This window comes from Macrosteles quadrilineatus, unplaced genomic scaffold (assembly GCF_028750875.1).
Source record: "Macrosteles quadrilineatus isolate MER2022 unplaced genomic scaffold, UCM_ALF_1.0 Scaffold_2__2_contigs__length_208266976, whole genome shotgun sequence".
NCBI lineage: Eukaryota > Metazoa > Arthropoda > Insecta > Hemiptera > Cicadellidae > Macrosteles > Macrosteles quadrilineatus.
Genome location: NW_026542595.1, coordinates 125351020 through 125375181, shown reverse-complemented (window position 1 = coordinate 125375181; position 24162 = coordinate 125351020). Strand labels below are relative to the sequence as shown.

Below are 24162 nucleotides of genomic sequence, written 5' to 3'. Positions count from 1 at the left end.
AAGATAAAAAAAAAAAAAAATAAAAAACACGTAATTTTTACAAGCATTGCCTAAGAAGTATGTACACAATAAATTGTTTTAATGTGGTTTTTGGGGCCTTTATGGACATTTTTTACATAATGTTAACACAAAGAAATGCCTCAATTTAACTCTCTTACAGAAATTTGATATCTTTAGCATTTAAATCTCGAACTCTAGACATTCTCTTTTACAATCTCATTACCGGAACAAAGTAAACAACGAATGACTCGTTCTACATTAGATTCTATCAATCTTCTTAAACAAAATGAATGTTTTTCTTGGACTATAAACATAGTAAATGAGTTTCCAATCATTGTCGAGTACTGCTACCTCTCGGGGAAAGCTGCAACTACTCTGACGTGTCCGGGGTTGTGGCAGAACATTGTTATTGTATGGACGTCAAGTAAGGTAACTTTATTGCGTCATAGGGTACTGTACTACTCCTGAATATAAAAATGTAATAAAGTAAAAATGACGAAAAAATAGTTGGTTCTTAGATTTTGGCTTCAAGATTTGTCAAAAGATTTGTTCAAGAATTTTTAGGCTTGATTTGTTGTCCAAATTTGTCAGAATGAGTGATATTAGTCGAAAATATTTTACAGGTAGGAATAAATTTAGTTTTAGGTTCAGAAGAGGTAATTTAAAATTACAGGGGTTTTGGATGACTGTTTATTTGAATGTTATTATTACATAACTGATGGGCTTGACTCAGTTGAAAAAAAGAGTAAGAATCAATGTTAAAAGAGACATGCAATTGGGGAGGGAAAAGTAGTTATTTATGAAATATTAATAGAATTGGATGGAAGAAAGAAATTCACAAAATTTGGTCAAAAATATAACGGTTTTCCATTCTCCATAAGAATAGAACGTCAATAGTGTACACCTTGAGACTCTAAATAAATGTTTTCCTTAATTAAACAGCCGGCTCCATGTGTTATTGTTATGGATAAGATGTTTATGTATTCAAAGGTGATGATAAAACCTACGCCAGTTAAATAATCCTTCCTGGTTGTCATATAAACATTGTGTGAAAGCGATTGTATGTAGATAATGTGAAAGTGTATTAGAGGTAACTCATGGTTTCTAACAATTAGACCAGTTTTGCATTCATTTATATAATACATAATGAGTTGATCATGATGCAATCCGTTGGTAGTCTACAATAAGGTGGTATTAGGCTAAGCTGGCCCAGAAATTGAGAGATATACAGGGTATTCAAATAAAGGTAGGGATATCATTTACGTAGCGATTCCTTGGGTAAAAATAAGCAAAATGTGTACATAAACATTATTTCGTATCTCGTTTCGTTTAGGGTCTATCCGCCTATGTGTGTTTTTTTATGTTTATAACTTCTTAAAGGTTTGAGCTACGGCGTTGAGATTCTGTAAAACGGTTTATTTTATTATCCTCTATTCTTAGGCAAAATTTCACAAAAACTGTACATTTTACAAAAATTGCCAGATGACCAAACTTAAGTAAATTTAGCAAATTTTTACGACATGGTACTAAGCTTAATTTGAACAAAGAATAACTGAAAAATTAATATTTTTCTTGCTATATCAACAGATTGTCTCTATAGTTTTAACAATTTTTAAAATGGAGAAAACTGTAGGTATAGCAAGAGAGAAAGAAATGTCCCCACCTTTTTTGAACATTCTGTATAATTTGAAAATATTATGTCAGAGCGTGTGCTCAATACTCATGATATAATTTCAATCTTTTGTGAATATGTATATTCTCTATAATGTAGGGTTCATCAGGCTAAGGAGGAAATAAGAGTTTAACATACAATTAGACATAAATGAAAGTGAAAAGTGAAACGACAATGATCGCAAGTGGAACGAATTATAGACCAAACTGATTATCAAATTTACTACTTTCTACATAATATACTTCCTGCTTGACAATCCTTAGGTTTTACAGAACTTGAGTAGGCTACCTGTGTATGTGATGTTTTGACTGTCCCCCCCCCTCTCCACATAAGCTTATGCTTTTGATTGTACTATACTTTGTGTACTCTTTGGTAGTCTTCTCATCCATTGTGATGATAAGCAAGCGAAATTTCACAAAGAAATTTTTGGTTAGAGGTTGAACAAAAACAACAATTAGTATTAGTTGAAATAGTGTAGTTGACATAAGATATTATTTTAAACTATTGGATAAAAATTTACATTTGATATATTTTTGCATTGAAATATTCTTAGGATACTGTACAAGTAAATCTGTATCTATTCCAACCAATGTAATATGATACAAAAAATATATCTTAAGTTTTTTACTGTCCCACTTTAACATCCTAGGGCATAGGCTCTAACTCAGAAATCTTCATTTTACTTCAGACTACTCCTTGAGGATTGCGGCATTATCAATGTGATAATAGCCATTGGTGACTGGCGGGATTTGAACCCGGGACCTCTGGGACAGTATCCCTTTTAGTCGCTTCAAAATAACGTGTGGTAAACCGTTTTTAAAACCACAAAACACCTATATTAATTCAGGCCTTAATTTAAAAACACGAAACATAATAAACTTTTTAACAAAAAACAATAGGTAATGTCTCGAATAAAAACTAAACAAAATTAAAATTTCTTGCGGTTCCAAGGTCACATTATACTAGATTACTTCGACACCTGTAATATTGTAATTAGAACCTGGAAGTGAAAGTAATGTTGGAATTTAATGTTTGTCTTTCAAAACAATTACTCAATCAGAGGTGTTGACAAAACTGTGGCAACGACGAAATAATGGCTCTTCAAGTGGGTGGAAATCAACACAAATGTGACAAAAGGTTTTCGTTAATGGGCAAATATGAACCACAATAATAAGCGCTTTAGGTGCACTCAAGACGAAATGTTATGTAAACAGGTGTTTATACAGTTGAGTGGACTTTAAAAACAAAATTAGATTTTCTTAATGAGTGTTTTGGGGACAGTTTCTTTGTGTTCATTTTAAACAAATATTTTTGAACTAGAAAGTAAGCTTTAATGGTGAAAGTACACTGTTAAATCTAAGTTTTTGATAGAAGATCGCACTGTTTGTCGAAAATACTGTCCTTCGTTTTGGATTCGTTGCACCAAACAATCTCCGGGACAAATGGGTCAACTAAAACTTAAACCAACAGCTACTTTTAATTTACTATGTATAATGTCCATGTTTTGCTTTACTTTCGGGCATAGCATGTAATATAACATACCACTTTAAAATCTACGAAAGTCAAAAAAATATAGAAATATGTGTCATAACTCTTTTAAAATTTATTTAAACTCACACTTCCACTCACAACTAGGTAAATAAATATACACGTTGGTAGTTATGATCGATTTCGATTATCATCATCAAACCATCTAGGCAAATGATTATCAGACTTTATACTTATACTTTATGTAAATACTTTCCGTAACAATAATAATGGTTTAATTTACCTCTGTCAATATGGTCCTTGCGTGTAGTTTGTCACTACTGCAGTTTCGTATCTTCAGGTGAAGGTAAAAAAAGTTAAAACATTTTCCTCACGTGAAGGTCGTCAATTTTTGAAAACACACCAAAAAACACATAGCACACGAACGGTACGAAAAACACATTTATAAACTTGGCCAATACATTAAAAACGTTACACACGGGGTCCGGCGCCGGTAGAAGACAAGTCATGACTGACTTATAAAACTTCTGTGTTATGTGTTTTCGGTGTGTTTTAAACAATTGACGACCTTCATGTGAGGAAAATGTTTTAACTTTTTTGACCTTCACCTGAAGATGTGCTCAACGAGCAGTGACAAACTACACGCAAGGACCATATTGACAGAGGTAAATTAAACCATTATTATTGTTGCTGTATGGTCCAGAGGCTACCCATCATGACTTTCCGTAAATTCTGATCAATAAGATATTGTGTAAAATCTAAAAAAGCTGTTAATGTATGTTTCATAACTGGTTGTGTTTTTGTTGTTTTTAATGTGCTGATGTCTATTAACATTTTTCCTCTTAGGGTTAATTGTATGTAGGGAGTAATTTTGCAATTGAATCAGCTAAGCAAAAGCCAATAAATATCTTTATTTGGTGTAAATTGTCTTTAAGATGGTGAAGTGAAAATAAACAAAAGTCAAAGCGTGTTCTTAAAACATTGGATAAAAAAGTACATTAAAATGGTTTTCAGTTTATCAACAATTAAGAATCTAAAAAGGAATATGGTTAATTTATGGTATTAAATGACTATAAAGGATTCTGAGGATATAAATTTTGACGGTTAACAGGGTCACTAACTATACAGTAAAGTTCAAATCGTGTAGTATAGTCTGTATGATGGAACCTGTCTCCTGACTTCTCGTCTAGACATGTTCCATTATACACTTAATAAGAAACAATTGTTTCCTATCCATAATCTGCCGATTGCACCATTTCCCGGCAATAACGATGTTGTTGTTCTAAGGACTGGTAATGGATACTCTGGTTATTTCCGTACTCAAAGATATACACCCAAGGTTTATGATAATCTTTCTGAATCCATTTCCAATTTATAACACACTAGCTGATGTGCTCGTACTTTGCAACTGGGAAATAATACAGCTTAGAAGAAAGTAGTCTCCTTAATGTCATAAAACACTTAGTTATATAAATAGTTGGCTCTCAAAAATCAAATTAAATCTTGGATGATGTAATAAACAAACAAAGGAATCTTAATCAAAAAGATTTGCAGCTAACCTTAGATTAGAAGTTTAAATAGCTTACCACATATTATAAAGGTTTTTAGTGATTTAATTTTATCTACTTATCCTTTCTTCTATCATTGACTTTGGTTACTAAACTTGGCATCCTATTGTAAAAACGAATATTTTTTATCTGTTTTTCATGCATGACTAGTGTACTGGTGTTGGTCAAATATTAACTTTTTTAAAACAAAAGCTCTATTTCGTAATAACTTATTTATCTCGATAAATGTAGTGGTTGTGTTTTGTTATACCGCTGCTTGAATCAAACCAAAGAGGATAAAACTAAGTTGTACAGATTACATTTGTTTCTGCATCAATGGTATATGTTTAACTATGTTTCCTTAGTGTAAGTATGTAAATGTAAATGCTATGAACTATGAAAGGAGTTAAGTGATCGGTTTTGTATGTATAGTTTGTAGATGTATTTATTTTGATGATGACATTGTGTATTAATTAACAATAATAGGGGATGGCTTCATTAACAAAAGGCAGTGAAATGTTTGGGCTATTTTATTTTCCCTATTAATAGGCAAGCATGTTTCTTTAAACCATTTTTTCTGCTATAATAATATAAGGATACCATTGAAACCTTAAAATCCTCTTAGGTTTCTTTTTGAAATAGTTGACGTGACTTAAATTGTATAGCTTACAATTTAAACTAGTTTGACTTAAAAAGCAGCGCGTTTTCATAAAAAAAAACTGTACAGTAAATTACATCATGGTAATCTGTTTGAAGCTCAATGAAACTATGTCTGTCTAAAAATTGTCTACAACTAAAAACAGGGATACGGTATCTCAAGTTGTATCAATAGTAAAAATGTTTATATATTAGCCTTTTTTGTCCTAGGACGCTAGGCACGAGCCTGGGATTGTTTTTCACATTACTTCAGGCTAGATCTAGGGGTTGCGGCATTATCACTTAGATAAAATCCATTGGTGACTTGGCGGGAATCGAACCCGGGACATGAGGGGGACTGAAGTACCGCGCTCTAACCACTACGCCAGCTCTCTCCCCATATATTAGCCTTTAAAGAAGATGACCTTTTGACCCCTAATCATCCATCCAAAAACAACCGTTTAATTATTTTCCAAACCCGTTTGACTCTTCCTCCTCGACCTTCAGAAGCCTTCCTGTTCGGAACCGGGTCGTCAGGTTCCGGTGCTTCCGGTCGGTTCCTCTAGTCCCTTGACCATGGCACAATACAGGGTGTTACGTCAGCTGGGGAGAGGGAGAGAGTGTGGCAGAGTGCAGTCAGTGAGTGCGCGCCGCTAGGAGCGTTGGTGACTAGTGTTGGATTTGTGTTACACATTCAATTGGGCTAAGGTAATGTTAAAACATGTATAGAATAAATAGATTTATTTGTGGATTGTTTAAGAAAAAATGTACATTTATAAATTTGGATCTGAAGGAGTTGAGTTTGCAAAAGAGACACATTTTTAGATTTAAAACATGTAAAAATATCATTTTAGAAAAAAAGAACACCAAAAAAGCTTTTATGTAGGGCTAAAAATAAACAATTTTGTACGTATATTGAGGCATTGATTCTCGGTTAAAGGTTATAGAGAATGTTTGAAAAAAAAAACTCAACATTTTCTACTCAATTTTATTCGTATGAAGAAAAATATAACTGTTGTAATTTGCTTGTGTATCAATATTTAAACAATGTTGGTAAATAATTTATTTAATTCATTTTACCATACTATTAACATTTGATCGAAAAATTACGTTTCCCCTTATAGCAGCAAACCTAAGTACTCGTTAAATTTCACGTTATTTAAACAGGGAATAAATATGACTTATTCATGGAAATATTTTGGTAGAAATCAGACAAATTATAATTCACTTAGTCTGCACGTTTGCTGCTGCGAGTGGTATTTTTTACAAGGGTACGGATTAAATGTAGCCTTGTTATCATAAATTGTTGTCGATCTTTTGTATGTAGCATAATTAATTGATAGTTCAAGAATGTCAACTCGGTTTAGAAACTTATCCTTTTTGGAATCAAATCAGCTATTTTGAAATTTAAATGGCGTGCACTAATCACCCGTCTACCTCTACCTAACCTATGGTAGGTTCACTTTTATAAAAATATGAATATTCTGCCTACAAGCAACAATAACTTCCAAAAAAAAGTAAAAAAAAGAAAATCCAAAGTTACAAAATGCAAATTAATATTTGAACGGTTAAAATATATCAATGAGTGTATTACACAGTATATTATGACTGCCGATGTTAACAAATTATTTTTATTGCACAGTCGTTTTGAGTTATTACATATAATACCCATTTAGCTCGCATTATACTAATACAAAAAATACATTTTTATACATAACACAAATTCATCATCATTGTCAATTCTTAGGGACACACAAAGATAATTGCTTAGCAAACTTATTTACAAATTCAAATGCTACCTTATTAGGAAGACAAGTACCAATCAAAATTCTGCCTGTAATTTTACCTTTCTACATATTCAATAGACGTAGGTTAGGCACATAATGCTGACGTCACTACTTTGGTTGTGAATATACATTGTAGTCTTAGCCTTAAATATAACCGGGGTGTCAATGTACTTTGAGGGGATGTCACAATCAGTTCCATGGAACTATTAGGTAATATATACTATAAAATAGCATTTACGTATTTATAAATGGTTTTTAAATGACATAAACTGTCTATGAATAATGCTACCGACTTCATTGAGGCATTATGCGTAAACATGATTTCATTTCTCCTCTAGAAGTGTCATTCTGTCATAATATAATTGTTTCTTAATTCATTTATTTGTTTTAATGCGCAAGAAGGTCGTGGTTACTAGTGTCATGTTCTGTAGAGATTATAGTCTGTATGATGGAACCTGTCTCGTGACCCATCGCGAGGCATCTCCTAAGGCAACATTTATTATTTATTGATAGTGCTGTTAGTAAATTTATTTCTTTTAATAAACTTATCTGTTCAAAAGTTGTTTGTATGACGTTTAAAAACAATTCTCTTACAACCTAGCATTGGGTTCAAAATGGGAAGTTTTTCAGTGTAAATATTTTAAAGCATCATTTAATGATAAAATGGAAAAATATTTCTTTTTGTAATATTTTTACAAACTACTGTATGATTATTCTGATATTTGTGTCTTTTTACTTAAGTACTAAAATGTACCATAAAATGTGAAATATGAATGTGCAAGTGGGTGATGTGTTGTAAAATGTGTGGTAGAATGTTACTACGTTCTTTTTAGTATGTGTTTAGTTACTGTACTATATTAAGTCACAAGATACACAACAATGAAGAAGAAATTCTGAATAGCTGTTTGACCTCTTCAGTTTTCTTCAGTCGGGCTTACCAAACTGTATTCTGACAGAAGTGACGTGAACGCCATATAAAGACCGGCGACTCTTTCGACATAAAAGAGCGAAGGAATGCCTACAAAAACAGACGCTTTCGAAACTTCGGCTATTATGGTTCAAACCGTGGACTTCTTGTTCTTACTTAATCTAAATTTAACGATTTAGTTCTATAAGCTTCCTATTGCATGTTTAAAGGTAGAAGTTTTGAAGTATGCCATAAGGAACTAGGTATGAGAGGATGGAATAGTTAAAATGGTAGCTGAGAAGTTAAAGTGCTCGCAAAACAATCAAAAGGTCACCGGTTCGTTCCTGAGAAAAGTCAGTAGCTTTTTGATGTTTCGGAAATTAAAACAGTTGTCCCTGATCATTGGACTACTGGCACAACATTCTACACTCATATTTGGATCGAAATACGAACCTAATTACGTCCCCGTCTCAAGTAATTGATAGTTGATCAAATAAAACTTTTGAAACTGAATATGAAAGTAGGTCTAATCAAAATTATTGTAGTTCTTATTTATTAACAACCGAAAAGCCATTCAACATCATAGTAGCTACCAAAACGCTTACTACTTTTAAGTATTACCATTGACGATTAGATAAGGTATTACTGTAAACTCGCTTAAAATATTCCCACAATTATAGGTTTGAACTAAAAAAGGGAAAATATCGCTTTCTTTTTCCATAACATGTGTTGTAAATCCTTTTAGGTTTGAATTGAACGCGTTAAAAGAAATTATGTTATTGGGGATCAAGAATGGAGAGTAGATGATTGTTTTACTGAGGATATTTCATAGAACGTTACTTAAAAATGTAGATCCGTTCGTACTAAAAATATAAATTTTAAATCTAAAAATGCTACAGAATAATTTGTTCTCGCAAAGTTTTTGTTTGTCCATGTATGTCTCATATAAGTGTGTAATTGCATTGGGCTCATGCCAATATAAGTTTTATGGCAATAAAGAATGATTTTATTTGAAAACAACGTGACTTGGTAAACCATACATGCGATACTTTTCAGATTTAAACTGTTATTTCTTAGTCACTCAGAATATATCAGCTGATTAGGAGGTTATTTATAGCTTGTGATCCAAAGCTGTTCACCAGGAGTTTCACTTCAACAGGTTTCATTTCGTAACTTCCCCCTCCATAATTTTGGGACTCCTTGCTAGATGTGGAACTTCCAGTGATTCCCTCTATGACATCATAATTCTAGGTCACTGCACCGAGTATAGGATATGCAAAATTATTTAATTAAACTATCTTTTCTTCTGGGAAAAAGCTATTTTATCTATAGCTTGTCACTTCGTAAGCACTGTATTTTTTCCACTTTAACTTTGTCCTTTCTGGGTGCAAAACACTGTGTTAGTCAAAATGATTAATTTTTGTATGTGTTGGTTATTACATGTTGGTATCCCTGCTTGATTTTCTTTATTGCCGAACAGCTGATATGCATTGTTGCAAAGTTATCTATGAGGTGTAACTGGGAATTTATAGTAAAAAAACCCAACATGGTGTTTTTGAAAGCTCAAAGATTATGTTTATAGAAGAATACTTTAAAAGAAAATCTTTAATTTTATGCCATGAAATTAAGTCTCCAGGAGCCTGTTTCATAATAAACTACAAACTAATATTATTAGTAATTCAGCTGATTGCCCAAAGCAAATCTAATGGAAATTATAAATTACAAGTGACAGCTTGTAAATTGTAGTTTATTATGAAACGGGCCCCAGGTGTGATTCCAGTACCTAATAGGCCTAAATCCCTAAATCAACTTATTTATTGTCTTCTCAAATATTTAAGGAAACCGGATCTGTAGAAAACAAACACCCCAGATCTTCATTACTCTTAATTGACCTTGCGTAAACACCAGTCCTAGTCTTATTTACGGTAAATTCCCAATAACACTAAACATCTTAGATAACTATGCAACAATGCATATCAGCTGATCGGCAATGAAGTAAAGAGACAGGGATACCAACATAATCTTGTTTTGTCATTACAGTGGCTCACAGTAGTAATTGTTGTGTTAGTTAAAAAATCCTGTATCTGTTATTTGATTTGAGTACTTCTAGACAGGAGGTATTACATCAGCAATGGGTGATTATGATTATACATGTAGCAACAACGGGAAGTATCCTTATCTTTCACGGACGCTGCTCTCTCTTATAGATACTCATCAAATGTCTGTCATCCTATAGAAGATACACTTTCTGATCTAATGCTATAGCAGTAGACTACATTATTGCCATAATCGTCCCTATCATAGTTTTTCATCTTTAAATAATCGAAGGTCGTATGAGTGTATCAGGCATTTTGCTTCTGGGTTGGTTTGTACAGAGAGTGATGTTTTTTTTTACTTCCTTAGATGATTTGTACTGTTCTTCTTAACTTGCACAGCTTTCTGGTGTGAATATATGTCCAAGATGTCACAAATAAAACCACAAGTTCGTATGGCGCGTCAAAAGTTTGATTATTAATTTAATATTGGAAAAGGAATGAGTAAGCATAAAAAATACAGCCACAAACAACTTTACGCACTAATTCACCTACCAAATAATAGTTATTTACAATATGTGAAAAAGTTATTGGAATTTTATATTTTTTGCAAATCTTCCAAGTGTTGTCCTTTTGCTTCCAATTCCAAAAAAAATACTTGAACAATGTTCTTATTACAGTATAACTACGATAATAATATGAACTCTATTTTCTATAACTGTCTAACCTCCAACTGCACACTAGGTCATTGGTTCGTTTCCGGCAGTCTTACCTAATTGTTCACTGGAACTAACCTCTGGCTTTCCCATATGACTAAGATAGTAACGGTGTCTCAAAGAATCTGGATTACCACACGGTTAGTCATGACAAGGTCAAGGACCAGCTGGGAAGGTTGTTGAAATGATTTTTGATTGAAATTATATGATTTTTCAGGCCAAGAAATGGACTACTATAACACTAACGAATCAAAATTTTGAAAGCAGTTACAAATCGTTACTTTAATTCATGATTAAAATTTCTATACGCAAGAATAGACAAAATATATGATTGTTAAAAAATTATGACACTGTCAGAACCTAGACAATCTTGTAAATCACTATTTTAAAAATATTCCCACCACCATCGGTTTATATCCAGCAGATCTTATAATCAATTTAAAAACTGCCTGACAAAACTGCTTGAAATTGTGTATTTTGTGATTGTATAGCATATAATATTTATAACAATCAATAAATCATCGGTTCGATCCTTGAGAAAAGCCAGGACCTTTTTGATGGTTCGAAACTGAACCCAGCTGTTGCTGATCATTGGACTTGAAATAAATGATCCTGACTAGTGACTAATGAAACAGCTGATCTTAGTCAGCATCAAAGCTACACAAGGCATCTCACTCTATTCTACACTCATCCTTCACTTATATATTTTTTTAAATAATCACCTTGGTGGCGTCTCCATCTCAATGACTGATAACTGATTATTGGCTAATGGCTTCATACTATATTATGATATGAGGTCAACGCTAATAGACATAGCTCTAGTATTTGTTTCACGAGAACAGTATTACATTGAATTTTTCATTGTTGCAGACAAAGGGGTGGTATTATCAAAGATGGAGTCTAGATGACCTTTGGAGAAGAGCATAGGGCTGCCATGATCATAAGATGGGCCTACCAGAGTCTAGAAGCTTCTGGCTGGCGGTCGTGACATCGACAGCGCTCCTGGTGGCTGGTAGGGGAACTAGAATATTTTACCAGTAATATAAGTTAATATCACATTCCAAAGCTAAATTCCATCACCATGTTAAAGTTATGCCAGTTTAAAAATTAAAGTCGTCGTAGTTGATGTGAGCCACTGCAAGATTGTGCTGATAAAAAAGACTGATTTCTGTCGAATAAACAAACTTTTTAACAAGTCTAACAATAAAACTACTTACTGTGAACTATAAAAACAAATTAAACCCATCTATGTCAGCAACAAAAAGTAAGGTAGAAAAAGCCTATAATTTTATACACTAGCGCTTTCCGTGACTGGCTTACACAACTAAAAAAATTGGCAACACCTGGTCCATTTAGATGGGATATCCACTTCAGTATCTAATAGCCAATGATGTAGTTTTGAAAGAAATGCACTCAATAAGGGTGCATAGTAAACTATGTGCTATTTGAATGAATTCAAAATTGATATTGAATAAATTGGCTACAACTGGTCCACGTATAAGGGATGTATATTTCAGTATCCAATAGTCAATGATATACTTTTGAAAGAAATGCACTCAATAAGGGTGCATAGTCAACTATGTGCTATTTGAATTAATTCAAAATTGATATTGAATAAATTGGCTACAGCTGGTTCACGTATAAGGGATGTCTATTTCAGTATCCAAAAGCCAATTGTAAACTAGAAGTACAATTTTTACAAAAAAAAATGTGATGAGAACAATAATAACTCTTATATGTCCAGCCTAAAACAATTATATATTTTACATAAAATTTTAGTTTAGTTGTGATACCAACATCTGTTTCAAAAAAAAACTTAACAATTTTTGAACATCACTTCATAGACGAGAAATATACTTGTAATTTTTACAGAAAAACACGTGGGTAATTTTTGTTGTATTGTCCTTAAGGAAACCCATTCTATAAAACTTCTTTCACGATAATTCTAAGAAACAAAGCCCCAATAAGACTGCAGAATCAGCCTATGTTTTTGTGTAAAACCAGACAATAAACCATTAATTTGTTCTATAGTCTGTGGTATACACAATATATTCATACGGTATGAATAATTTTAAACCATGGGAAAGCTCAATCAATTAAACGTGCCAGCCATAAAACTTCTCCATTTGCACTTAACGTTCATATTTCAATTACTATGGTTAGCTTTTGTGTGTAGTTTAAGAAATTGATAACGTTTTTATTTGCTTGGGAATTAATCAATTCTAAAGTACAACATTTTTATCACTGTACACTTTCATTGTGACGTTACCTAATCCAGTAAACTAATGGAATAGTAAATATACAATTTTGAAACGAAATAACTAAAGGTGTGCTTAGAAGTGTGCTCTTATACAACTTATAGAGAATAAATATTATTAAAATACTTCATAGAATAAAAATAGAATTCTTATTGAAATGTCATTGACCTTAAAGCTAGCAAATTTATCTTTCCCATTTAGTCTCCTAGAAACGATTGTCTTGTCTGAATATTCATTATAAAGCGATATTCTTTGTAGTATAACTTCTGGAGACGGCAAATGACAAAACCGGTTCTATAAAGCATATAGAACCATTTGTATTTCATTTAATCCAAATAGTATTTTCGGTGTAGCTAATTTCTTATTACGTTATACATGTTATGGTCCTTTGAGGCTTTCAATTAATAAACTTAATGAAACAATCCAAAGCAGTATTGTTTATGATGTTTGCGGAATTTTCGTAATGCCCATTTGAATATTTTAACGGCCGCCTTTCAATTTTGGCATAATAAAATGAATTTTTAAGTCGTAAGTGTTAAAAATGTCCAAGGTTTTTGCCAAATTTTATAAAAATATAATTTTAGGTTGCCAAAATTGTTTATTTGTAAACAAATAGAACGGCGCACGACGGGTAGCCTCAGCTAAGTCAAACAAAATTTCACCTTATTTATTTTATTCAACATCTAAAATAATTTTAACCTCCATATTTTATATTTCTAAGTGAAGACGATCCTGGTGGTTTGTCACCCAATGACAGGACTTGATGACAGTCCTTGACTTGTTTAGTTAATGTCACACGTCGTCACGTCGCCTCGAAGCTCTAAGGACCTTCACCCCGTTATAAGGACCTGCCAGAAGTTAGCCATCATTTAGTCAACGGTTGGAAATCCTTCACGTGATTTGATTCTCAAGGTCGGAGATTGCAAAAGAGATGGCCTCACTTAGAAAGTTTGTCAAATTGAATGAAATGTTGTTTGTTAAAAGGATAAGCTAAGTATAAAGGGATGTGTTGGTTAGGAACCATTAAATTTATTTTGGTTACAAAGTCTGTACATAAAAAAATACCAATGTAACAGTTTACCCCTTTCTGTTGTACAAACATTTTTATGACAAAAATAACTGCATTTTAAAGATAACTGGCTATTCGTAAAATATTGATCTCTAAGTAAAAACAATATGTTATGATTTTTGAAAATCGAAAGCCGGTTTGTCTGCCTTATAGACGCTTGGTTTTTTGTATAAGCATCCGATGTAGCGTATTAAATATGTAGGTTTTAATTTAAAGAAATTAAAACGTCACAATGAATTAATTGGTTAAAATCGTTTAGTAAGTAGATTGAATATAAAATATAAAACATAAAATAGGAGATCATAAAATCAAGGTAATTTACTACAAAGTCTACTCCGTGACGTTAGCGTAGTTGCCTTGTTATTTCTGCACCTCATTTTCACCTTCAGCACGAATCGTCCTAGACCTTAATTGTCATAATTATCTTTGTAATGATATCCTAAAATGCAGGATAATTACATCATTCGTAAGTATAATGTATTCCGTAATATGACAAATTCTACACATTTTTTGCATTTGTTTCTACTTTGTTGTTGTTGTGCAGACAAAATCTCTGATAAAAATATTTTAAAACACTAATAAAATTATGTAAAAATGTTTAAAATAACAATGTTAAAATTTGGGATTGTGCTAGTGGTAAGTGTCTCGGACTTCCCTATTAATTGCAGTGAAAGACTTTCTTAATATGTACGATGTTACCTTTATAAATAAGTTCAAAATTTTGTCATTTTAAATCTCTTCATCTATAGTAAATGCTCTAACCTAAGCGAAAAGTAAACTTCATGCTGATATAGTTTTTTTTTTTTTACATTTAAATTACTAGGTTTTTATTCTTATCCTAACCAGATAAAGGGAAGCTTCCTCGTATCAAATGCAATCTGGGTCAAGAAACACATCGAATTTACAAATGCCAGACACTTAATGTGACCTTAACAGTTTTTGCCAAGGCAAAACGTCAAGGCAAGCTAGTGATAACTGTAGTAGTCTGTAATGTTAATCAACCCAAGATGGTGGATATGGCTTATCTGAACTTGAACTGTACCAAACCTTGATTTTATAGTGGCTAAATAATACAATTATTGTTCTTCATTCTTTTTCATTAAATACATTCATAATGTAATGAGTGATTGAAATTCATTAGGATAATTTCATAGTACAAATAAATTAGTAATAAGCTTGTCATGTTGATGAAGAGTATACTTTATAATTTTGTTACTCCATGAAAGCACAACAAAATTAAAATGGTTAACTTGGTATTGTAAAAAAAATAATCTTTGTTGGTTCCCAAAAGATATACATATTTTATCTAGGTTTTTTTAATTAGCCTAAAATGAAATAGGAACAAAAATGTATTTGCAGAAATTATAAAACAATTTAGAGTTTCATATAATTACTAATAATAGACATACGACAAATTTACAGGATTTCATAGCAGAAAAAATATTCATAAGCAATCGACGTGAAACTATAATTTTTAAGACTAATTATAAAAAAACTGAAAAAAATATGTACAAATAATTTTTACTCGTAGCGTGAAACATTAACAACTTTTCTTTTTAACGTTGTTCCCAAAATATATTGCTATTAGCAGAGTACCCGTCCTTCGTACGGGTTTGGCAAATAAGTATAAAATGTTTATTGCAGTTATACCCGATCTTTGCGTTTGCGATGTGAGAAAACACGGTTTGAGAAAATTTGCTTCCTCAAATTTACGGCATGCGATAGTATTACACATCTGCCATAGCCATAATGTTATACTACTTCACCTACACAATAGAGAATGATAGATTATTAAAAATTCGCAAAATATCATAAATTATTCATGAAATTAAAAACATAAACATAACTGTAAACAATCCTACTTTGACAGTTCTCATTGTGTATCACAGTTTTTTGTTGCTGCTTAGTTCAAATTAGCTGTTTTCATAAATAATGAAAAAAAAATAATAGTGCTGCACCCTGTTGGTAAATCTTATACATTTTTAATGCTTTTGCATATCATAGAACCGACTCTTTTAGTTGAAACAGCTGGCTAAATTCTTTAATTCCCTTTAAATATGACTACTCATAAGGTTAACATGGGGAACTGCAGAGCCACTGGGGCGGAGCCCAAAAGGATTTTTGAGATAAGAATATGCCTATATGTTAATCGGGAATGTGAGCTATCATCATGCCAAATTTCAGCCCAATGCGACCAGTATTTTTCGTGTTTACTTGTCACAAACATACATACATCCATACATCCAAACTTTCTCATTTATAATATTAGTAGGATAAAATTCCAAAAATTAGAAACCCCCAAAACACATTTACATAATATTTTCATATTTATCTTTTTTAATTCATCGGTGACATAACAGATTATGCAGACGAATCTGGAATGAAGCCAGTGCCTTCTAGATTCCAGTCGCTCGCGTGCTGCTGTAGGCGTGCCGATGACGAAATTGTGGAGGCATTGGCCTCAATGTGTTTTAATGAATACAATTACTAACGCTTTGCACAAAGAAATTACAATTTTCTTGAAATTGCAATGCGTGTTTTTATAATTCTAAATATGGTTTTGTTGCAGTAATCGTGCTTTCGCAATCTAATTATGTACCCTTGGGCAATAGAATTTACTAAAGGAATAATAATTTGGGTATAAATGAGATGCGGGATGGTAAACAACCGAATAAAACCTAACAGCTGAGTGACGAACCGATACAACTGTACTATAAAACTCCTTTTACGTTTACGTTCCGATTTTATTCGAGGATCGGAGATTTGATGACATTAGTGATTCTTATTACCAACCTGTAAAATGTTCAACTAGTAAACAAGTATTGCGAAACAGGTTTAAATGGTTAGATGTAGATAATAGCGGGACAGCCTAGTTCAATTCATAACGATGATAATAATAATAACAAACATAATGGACAAGTTTCTATATGAATTTTCATCTTTAACATTGAAGAAAGGAATCAGCTTTAAAGCTATCCTTCTTGGAGAGAAAATCGTAGAGAAAGTAAAAATCGGTTTTGTACATTTACTCTCTTCAATATAAAACTTTTTAGAAGTTTAAACTAAATTTCTTCGAACTTTTATTTACAACCTAAATATGGTCATTTTAATGTTTTGTTTGGTCTATTAATGATTTCTCTTCTGCTGCATATATGTGTTATAAAATATAGAAGCTATGTTTCTAGTATGCTTCACTGATAGATACGGAAACTTAAATAGAGTTAATTAAACAAAAAAACACCGTTGTGATAGTATTTGGATGTTAATTAATTTAAAAACAAGGTCACTGTTAAAAGCGATAAGGGATTATCGAATCAAACGCACCATTATGTAATATATAAACGTAAACAATGTTAAAATGCCTATTTCATGTAAACTCAATGAAAAGAACCTAAATGTTAAAAACATGCCTGTAACGATTTCTACAAACAATATTTGAAATATAATATTAAATTACCTGAGCGGTTATGTACTTCCCCGATCAGCTGTTTACTTTCACATCTTGGATAATGTGTCATCGGGACAGTGACGTAGACTTGACTGAAACAGGAAGTGAAAAAGTGGAGCACTGTAGCCTCACAGTATCAGGTGATCAGTGTTGAATCACCGGCTGTGCACTTAATATAGTATATCTATAGATGTATTCACTTGGGGGACGATCTGGTCTAGTTGTTGAGGGTAGGATTTTCGTCCCCAAGGTCTTGGGTTCAAATCCCACCAATCACCAATGGATTTTAACATTGGATTTTTCTGGACACTGTTCAGACGACCAAGGATTACATTGGCAACGAGGTATTTAACCTCTAGGATATAATACCTAATCCGTAAGCCAACACCTAAAAAATGAGGGAAAAATTAAATGTAACCATTATTACATAGCCTACATCATTTTTTATCATGTACAATGCTGCACATCGGCTTATTGGCACTAAAGCTTTACTAATTGCAACAATTCTAGAAAGATTTATCAATATTCCTCGTTAACGATATAGAGATTTTTTATTTTGTATGTCTACTCTAAGACTATGCCTACGTGATCCGTTCTTCACTGAAGGAAGTCTAGAGGTCTGATCAAGGAGGCAGGGTAGTTGACCTCTGTTTGACCTACATACGTCACTTCCTGTCCTCCCTCACAGGTCATTAATATAGTTTCCAAAACCAGTTGACCCAAAAAACTAGACAGCTTGTTGTTTTCTTGTTTTATTGGAATGCTTTTGAGTTTTTATTTGACCTCCTTATGAAGATAATCGATAAGTATGTAGAGAATATCTAAAACAGCCCATCTCTGAGGTTTTCAGCCCGCTGGGACATCACAACAACATAAAAGGATGACACTAGTTTATCATCAAATTAAAGCAAAAACATGATTTTTGTAGTGTACAAAAGTACTTAATGTTTTGATAGTTTATATGTTGTTATAACTTTATTTTTTTACATGTATGGATACAAAATTATTAAACCGTCAGAAGATACAAATATAACCTTGAAACCCTGTTTAGGCTATCTACCAAAACTTCACAAACTTTTAATACTTTCAGCTTTTTTCAGTAAAATTTGAGCACTAAAACTACAAGTTTAACATACATCATATTGAGTTTTGTTTTGACGTTGGTTTGTGTATGTTTATATTAGGTTTTGTAATTATTTTTTTGTTAAGTTACTCACCATTTACTATTGTATCATAGCTTTATGAATGTTTCTAGAACTCTATAAGTTCTTATAAGTTTTTTCTCATAATTTTCTTTCCTATCACAGGATGTGCGGCCCAGGATGAGTTGAACAGTGTTCGTAATGTTGGAGACCTGTGGAACACATCTTCTTGTATAGAACCACCCTTCGCTTGTCCCCACCCCCGCATACAGTTCTTCTTATATACCAGGTAAGCAAACTTTTTATAGTTAAATACTTATTACTTTGATATTCACCAGTTAAGATATTAACGTCTAAACGGTCCAATCAAGTAGTTGTGGTCTAAACTGTGAAATAATCTTTGAAGATTTATGAATCTACTTTGGAAGATAAGACAGTAATTTTGTGCTATGAGGTTTTGAAAGCAAATTTGGCTTGCTGAACCACCTAAAGGTTTTTACTAGAGAAGCAATATTCGTTGAGTGACAAACTTAGGGCTAATTTCGTTGTCTAGAATGCACATAATTAATATTTGTTTTGTAGGGAAAACTACTAAATTTTATGTGTCTAAGTGTCCTTTTTACACAAACACAAAACATTACCTAAAAAACTCACTAGAAATTAACTTAAGTTATAGATGTTATACACAGCTTAATAAGAATACATATTCAATAGCTTAAATACAATTTTAGTGTGGAATAATCATCGTAGTTTAGCAAAGAACACTAACTAGTTTCGTTATAAGTATCTAATAAAATAGTTACACAATCGTGGTAAACACGTAATATATGAGACTTGGCAACAGGGTAAATTGAGAAAAAATAAACGATTGTACAATAACAAAAACAAATTTAGCAGTTGTTGTTATCAGTCCTTAAGAAATATGTTGTTAGACAATTTTCATCAATAAACTGATAAAGGAGTTTCACCAAATACGCCTGAAATCCTTAATTAACTTCAAGGCGAAGTGCAGTACTAGAAGGAGCAGCTTCATGTTATGTAACACAAGCCCAGTAGAAGAGACAGTTTCATAAGCTCCAGTTGGTAAAAATACTCGGTCGCAAGGGTCAGCTGTTGTCCTTGGAGAGTGAAAGTGGAGAAAGGTTCCATTACTTTCACTAGTTACGCGGATGACGTGAACGTCCGTTTATTTCCGGACTCGGACGTAAACAACACATTGCAACAAAGGTGTAAATCATGCAAAAACAGTAATTTTGTATATATTTTTTATATATAATTCGTAGTCTTTCCTAGTCCACTAGAAGTTCTTGAAGGTTAGAAACCTAGTGCGACTGTGGAAGCTGGTTCACAGTATTTTCACAGCATTTTAATGTACAGTATATGATATTGTCAATAGCTATGGCACTATTTCCTTTATCAAACATTGTGGAGAATGTTAGAATAGAACGTTTATAGGCATTAGGAAGTGGTGTGTTGGTGGTATTGTAATACATCCATAGCTGTGACATTATGAGTTAATAGTTTGTGATGTAGTTCAGTTAATTATTATTAGTACTTGCTTTAATCTAGTTTTGTGTTTAGTTTGACAAATGTCTAATGGACAGGAAAATTCAAGTTGTAATGCAAATAAATTTAGTTTATACAGGGTGAGTTTCTACTGACCGTGTTAACTTCGCCAGTAGGTTCTACTCACTAAAAGGAACAAAAAAGTTCATATAAACCCATGTCCGATTTTCAACCGTTTGGCTGTAATAGGGGATTTTGTGTTTTTCTTATTTTATTAGACTTTGCTCCACAATTTATGTAATAAAAACTTAACCAATTACTTTAGAGAGTTATAGTTAAAATCATTGGAAAGAATATTAAATTTGCTATAAATCAAAGGTTTCATTCAAGAATTATACCATTACATAGTCCACGTTATATCCAAAATAAAGTAAAAATGTCATTAAATTAATTAATTACGATAATTTTTATGAGCCTACTTTGATACAGAAACCTTCATCTATGCAATGTTGAAATGCATAAAAAAACTTGGCCATTTAATAATCTTTCAAATGATATGCTATTCAATACTATTATTGATATAAACCAGTGAGAAATTACTAATAAACTACAATAAAACACGGTTTACAGATTTTGTTTTTGCACAGTTTTACTGTTGATAATAATTACTGTATACTCCATGTTGTATTTTATTGAACAATCTGATAAGATTTGTACATTATTTTAACTTTTAAATATTTATTAAAATTATCTGAATTAATAAAATGTATAAACTCAAGGTTTTTCACATTTTCAAAGATGTAGTGTGTTTGATTCTTAAATGCTGTATAATTAGTTTTACCTTGTGCTTGATTAAGTCAGCTTTTATTGATTTGTCATCTATAGCTAGATAACTCAGCTGCTTAAACATACCTTGTTGAGTAATTTGCTGTTTTAACTTTATATTTCCAATTCAATTAAGAGTTTTTCAACATTTATTAAACTATGGAGCCTTTTACCAATCAAGAGTATGCCAACATGATGAATACAGTAATTATTATTAACAGTAAAAACTGTGTCAAAACAAAATCTGTAGACCGTGTTTTATTGTAGTTTATTAGTACTTTCTCACTGGTTTATATCAATGATAGTATTGAATAGCATATCATTTGAAAGATTATTAAATGGCCAAGTTTTTTATGCATTTCAACATTGCATAGATGAAGGTTTCTGTATCAAAGTAGGCTCATAAAAATTATCTTAATTAATTAATTTAATGACATTTTTACTTTATTTTGGATATAACGTGGACTATGTAATGGTATAATTCTTGAATGAAACCTTTGATTTATAGCAAATTTAATATTCTTTCCAATGATTTTAACTATAACTCTCTAAAGTAATTGGTTAAGTTTTTATTACATAAATTGTGGAGCAAAGTCTAATAAAATAAGAAAAACACAAAATCCCCTATTACAGCCAAACGGTTGAAAATCGGACATGGGTTTATATGAACTTTTTTGTTCCTTTTAGTGAGTAGAACCTACTGGCGAAGTTAACACGGTCAGTAGAAACTCACCCTGTATATCCTAAAAATTCCAATAGAACCTTAGAGTCGTATTGAAAAGAAGGAAAGGAAATGAAGACAAAAATACGTATTTCCTTGAATTTTGATAGTGCCAAACTACTTATTATGTTGGTTCTTTAAGGTTATTATGTAGAGTATACACTTACAAGACAAACTTAAATTAATTAATATAAGAACCATAACGTCGCTGTTTTAGTCTATTAAAGGAGGTATTCTTTTATTATGTAGGCCTACCATAAATCTTTAAGTTGATTTTAAAGCTTGTAAATATAATCAGTTCTCCAAATACAATACTTACCTATCTCCAAAATTCTCACGGACAATAGTGAAAAAACTACGAACCCAAACGTCTTAACTTTTAAATATTAATCTCCAAAAATCTCACGGACAATAGTGAAAAAACTACGAACCCAAACGTCTTAACTTTTAAATATTAATCTAACCACAAAATGTATCATTACTGACATTTTTAAAATACTATCTCAACCTGGTAAAAATTAAACACAATATACGCTGTGCATCAATGTTGAATGGATCAATACATGTCCATGATCGTTGCATGGTCACGTTCCAAAGACACAATTCAGAACTGTGGTTTCTGCTCAAATCAGAGGCAAACTCTAAACTTGGCATCAGAGTTGTGGTTTGGTTTCCTTTCACTTCACATTATTTGCTCACAATTCAGGTTTGACCTATACTACTGTCCTAAGCGGGGAAAATTGAAATGAAACTACTGTATGACTAGGTGGGTGATAAGATTATTGTGTCCTTTTAGACATTTAGTTGCTTTGGTGGTTTTGGGCGAATTTAACTGTTTGATAGATGTCAAATTTACAAAGTTGAATTGACTTTAGTGGTTTAGTTTTTTTTTATCTTAAAGCATTTAGATGTGGGGTTAAGAAAATTATTTTCAGAACATAGTTTTAACTACGGAATAAAATTAAAGCAAGGCATTCCAAAGTTTTCCAAAGATATGTTGTTCAAATAGTTGGCTTTTACTTAAATTAATCTAATTTTAAGGTAAAAAATACATAATAGGGCTAGGTTATACTGATGATTGGTTTATAAAATATAGGATAATTGAGATCCACATAGCATATCCAAGATGTTAATAACTAAGACTTTAGCGTTTTTCAGTAATGTTGAAAAATAGTGAATATTTCTTTTGTTGAACATTTGTTAATGATTTTTCATTATTCTTGTATTTGGAACATCTTACACTCTACATCGGTTACCACAAGAAAAATAATTAACAGGACTATTTGTTGAAAATGTTGAAATTAATTACTATCTAGCTTACTTTTGATGGAACCCCTTTGCATTGACGTTGAACAAATCATTGAGATTGAAACATAATATTTTACTACTGGTTTCCCAATAGCTTGTCATTTTATACATGCAAACTATAGTCTGTATGATGGAACCGGGCCCCTGACCCTCCTCATACCTGTAGACTAGCCAATGGTTTGAGTACCAGGCCAGGGTGAGTACCAGATAAACGGAGGGTAAGACATGTTTCTACATACAGACTATATAGCTCCTCGATTACTCGCAGGTACACGCAGCAGAACCCAGATCTCCTAGACACTACGGACCCCGACTCCTTGTACCAGAGTCATTTCAACCCAGCACATCCTACGAAGGTGATCATCCATGGGTTCCAGGGGGGTCGCAACCTGGCTCCCAGCACGGACCTTCGGGATGGTAAGTGCTTTGATCCTGTAGGAGTCTATGAAGTTGGGAAGGGTCTCTTTTTCATAGCCCGGGGTCGTTGTTCAAAATACTTGCTTGGCCTATCACTTAGATTCCATTGATGATCTGGTGGGATTTGAACCCGAGGCCTCAGGGAACGAAGTGTCCCACTCTACCACTAGACCAGCTCACTTTCCTGAGGAAGAGACTAGAAAATACTATTAATAAATGAAGATATTTTAGAGTTAACAAAAAATTGATTGATAGGTCGTGGTAAGTGGAAGAGGAGCTGAGCTCTTGGATAAATGTCATAGGCACCATGTATTTTATATACTAATATTATATGAGGTGAAGGTTATCTAGGATCATGCGACGTTTGTCAAATCGAGGAGAACTGAAGGACAAAGATCACGTAGTAGTTTGATGATGATCAACAATCACGATGTTACTATAGAACATACAGAGAAGAATACGTACTCTTCTCGTCATTCAAGGTCGTTTAGCAAGAGTTAGGAAACATCTTTGTTCAAGCGGTTAAGACCTTAACACTAAAAAGACCTTGAATGGTTTCACTATGGAATTAAGTAACTGTCTTCAATGATTGGAAATTGGTCTTGGACAAAGGGTGCATGTGGTGTTGTATACTAAATACATCCACATACATCCATTGTCACCTAATATTTAAGTAATCTTG

General features: G+C 32.4%; 1 protein-coding gene across 1 annotated transcript in view; it reads left to right on the top strand.

Annotated features, from left to right (window-relative positions):
* Positions 1–5988: 5988 nt before the first annotated feature.
* LOC128987721 (inactive pancreatic lipase-related protein 1) overlaps positions 5989–24162 on the top strand; it is a 35174-nt gene continuing 17000 nt past the window's right edge. Inside the window, exons 1-4 of the mRNA XM_054408719.1 lie at positions 5989–6051; positions 11657–11798; positions 18869–18992; positions 23332–23480. Of these exons, the coding sequence (XP_054264694.1) occupies positions 11732–11798; positions 18869–18992; positions 23332–23480 (340 nt within the window). The 5' untranslated portion in view covers positions 5989–6051; positions 11657–11731. The remainder of the gene's footprint in view (positions 6052–11656; positions 11799–18868; positions 18993–23331; positions 23481–24162) is intronic.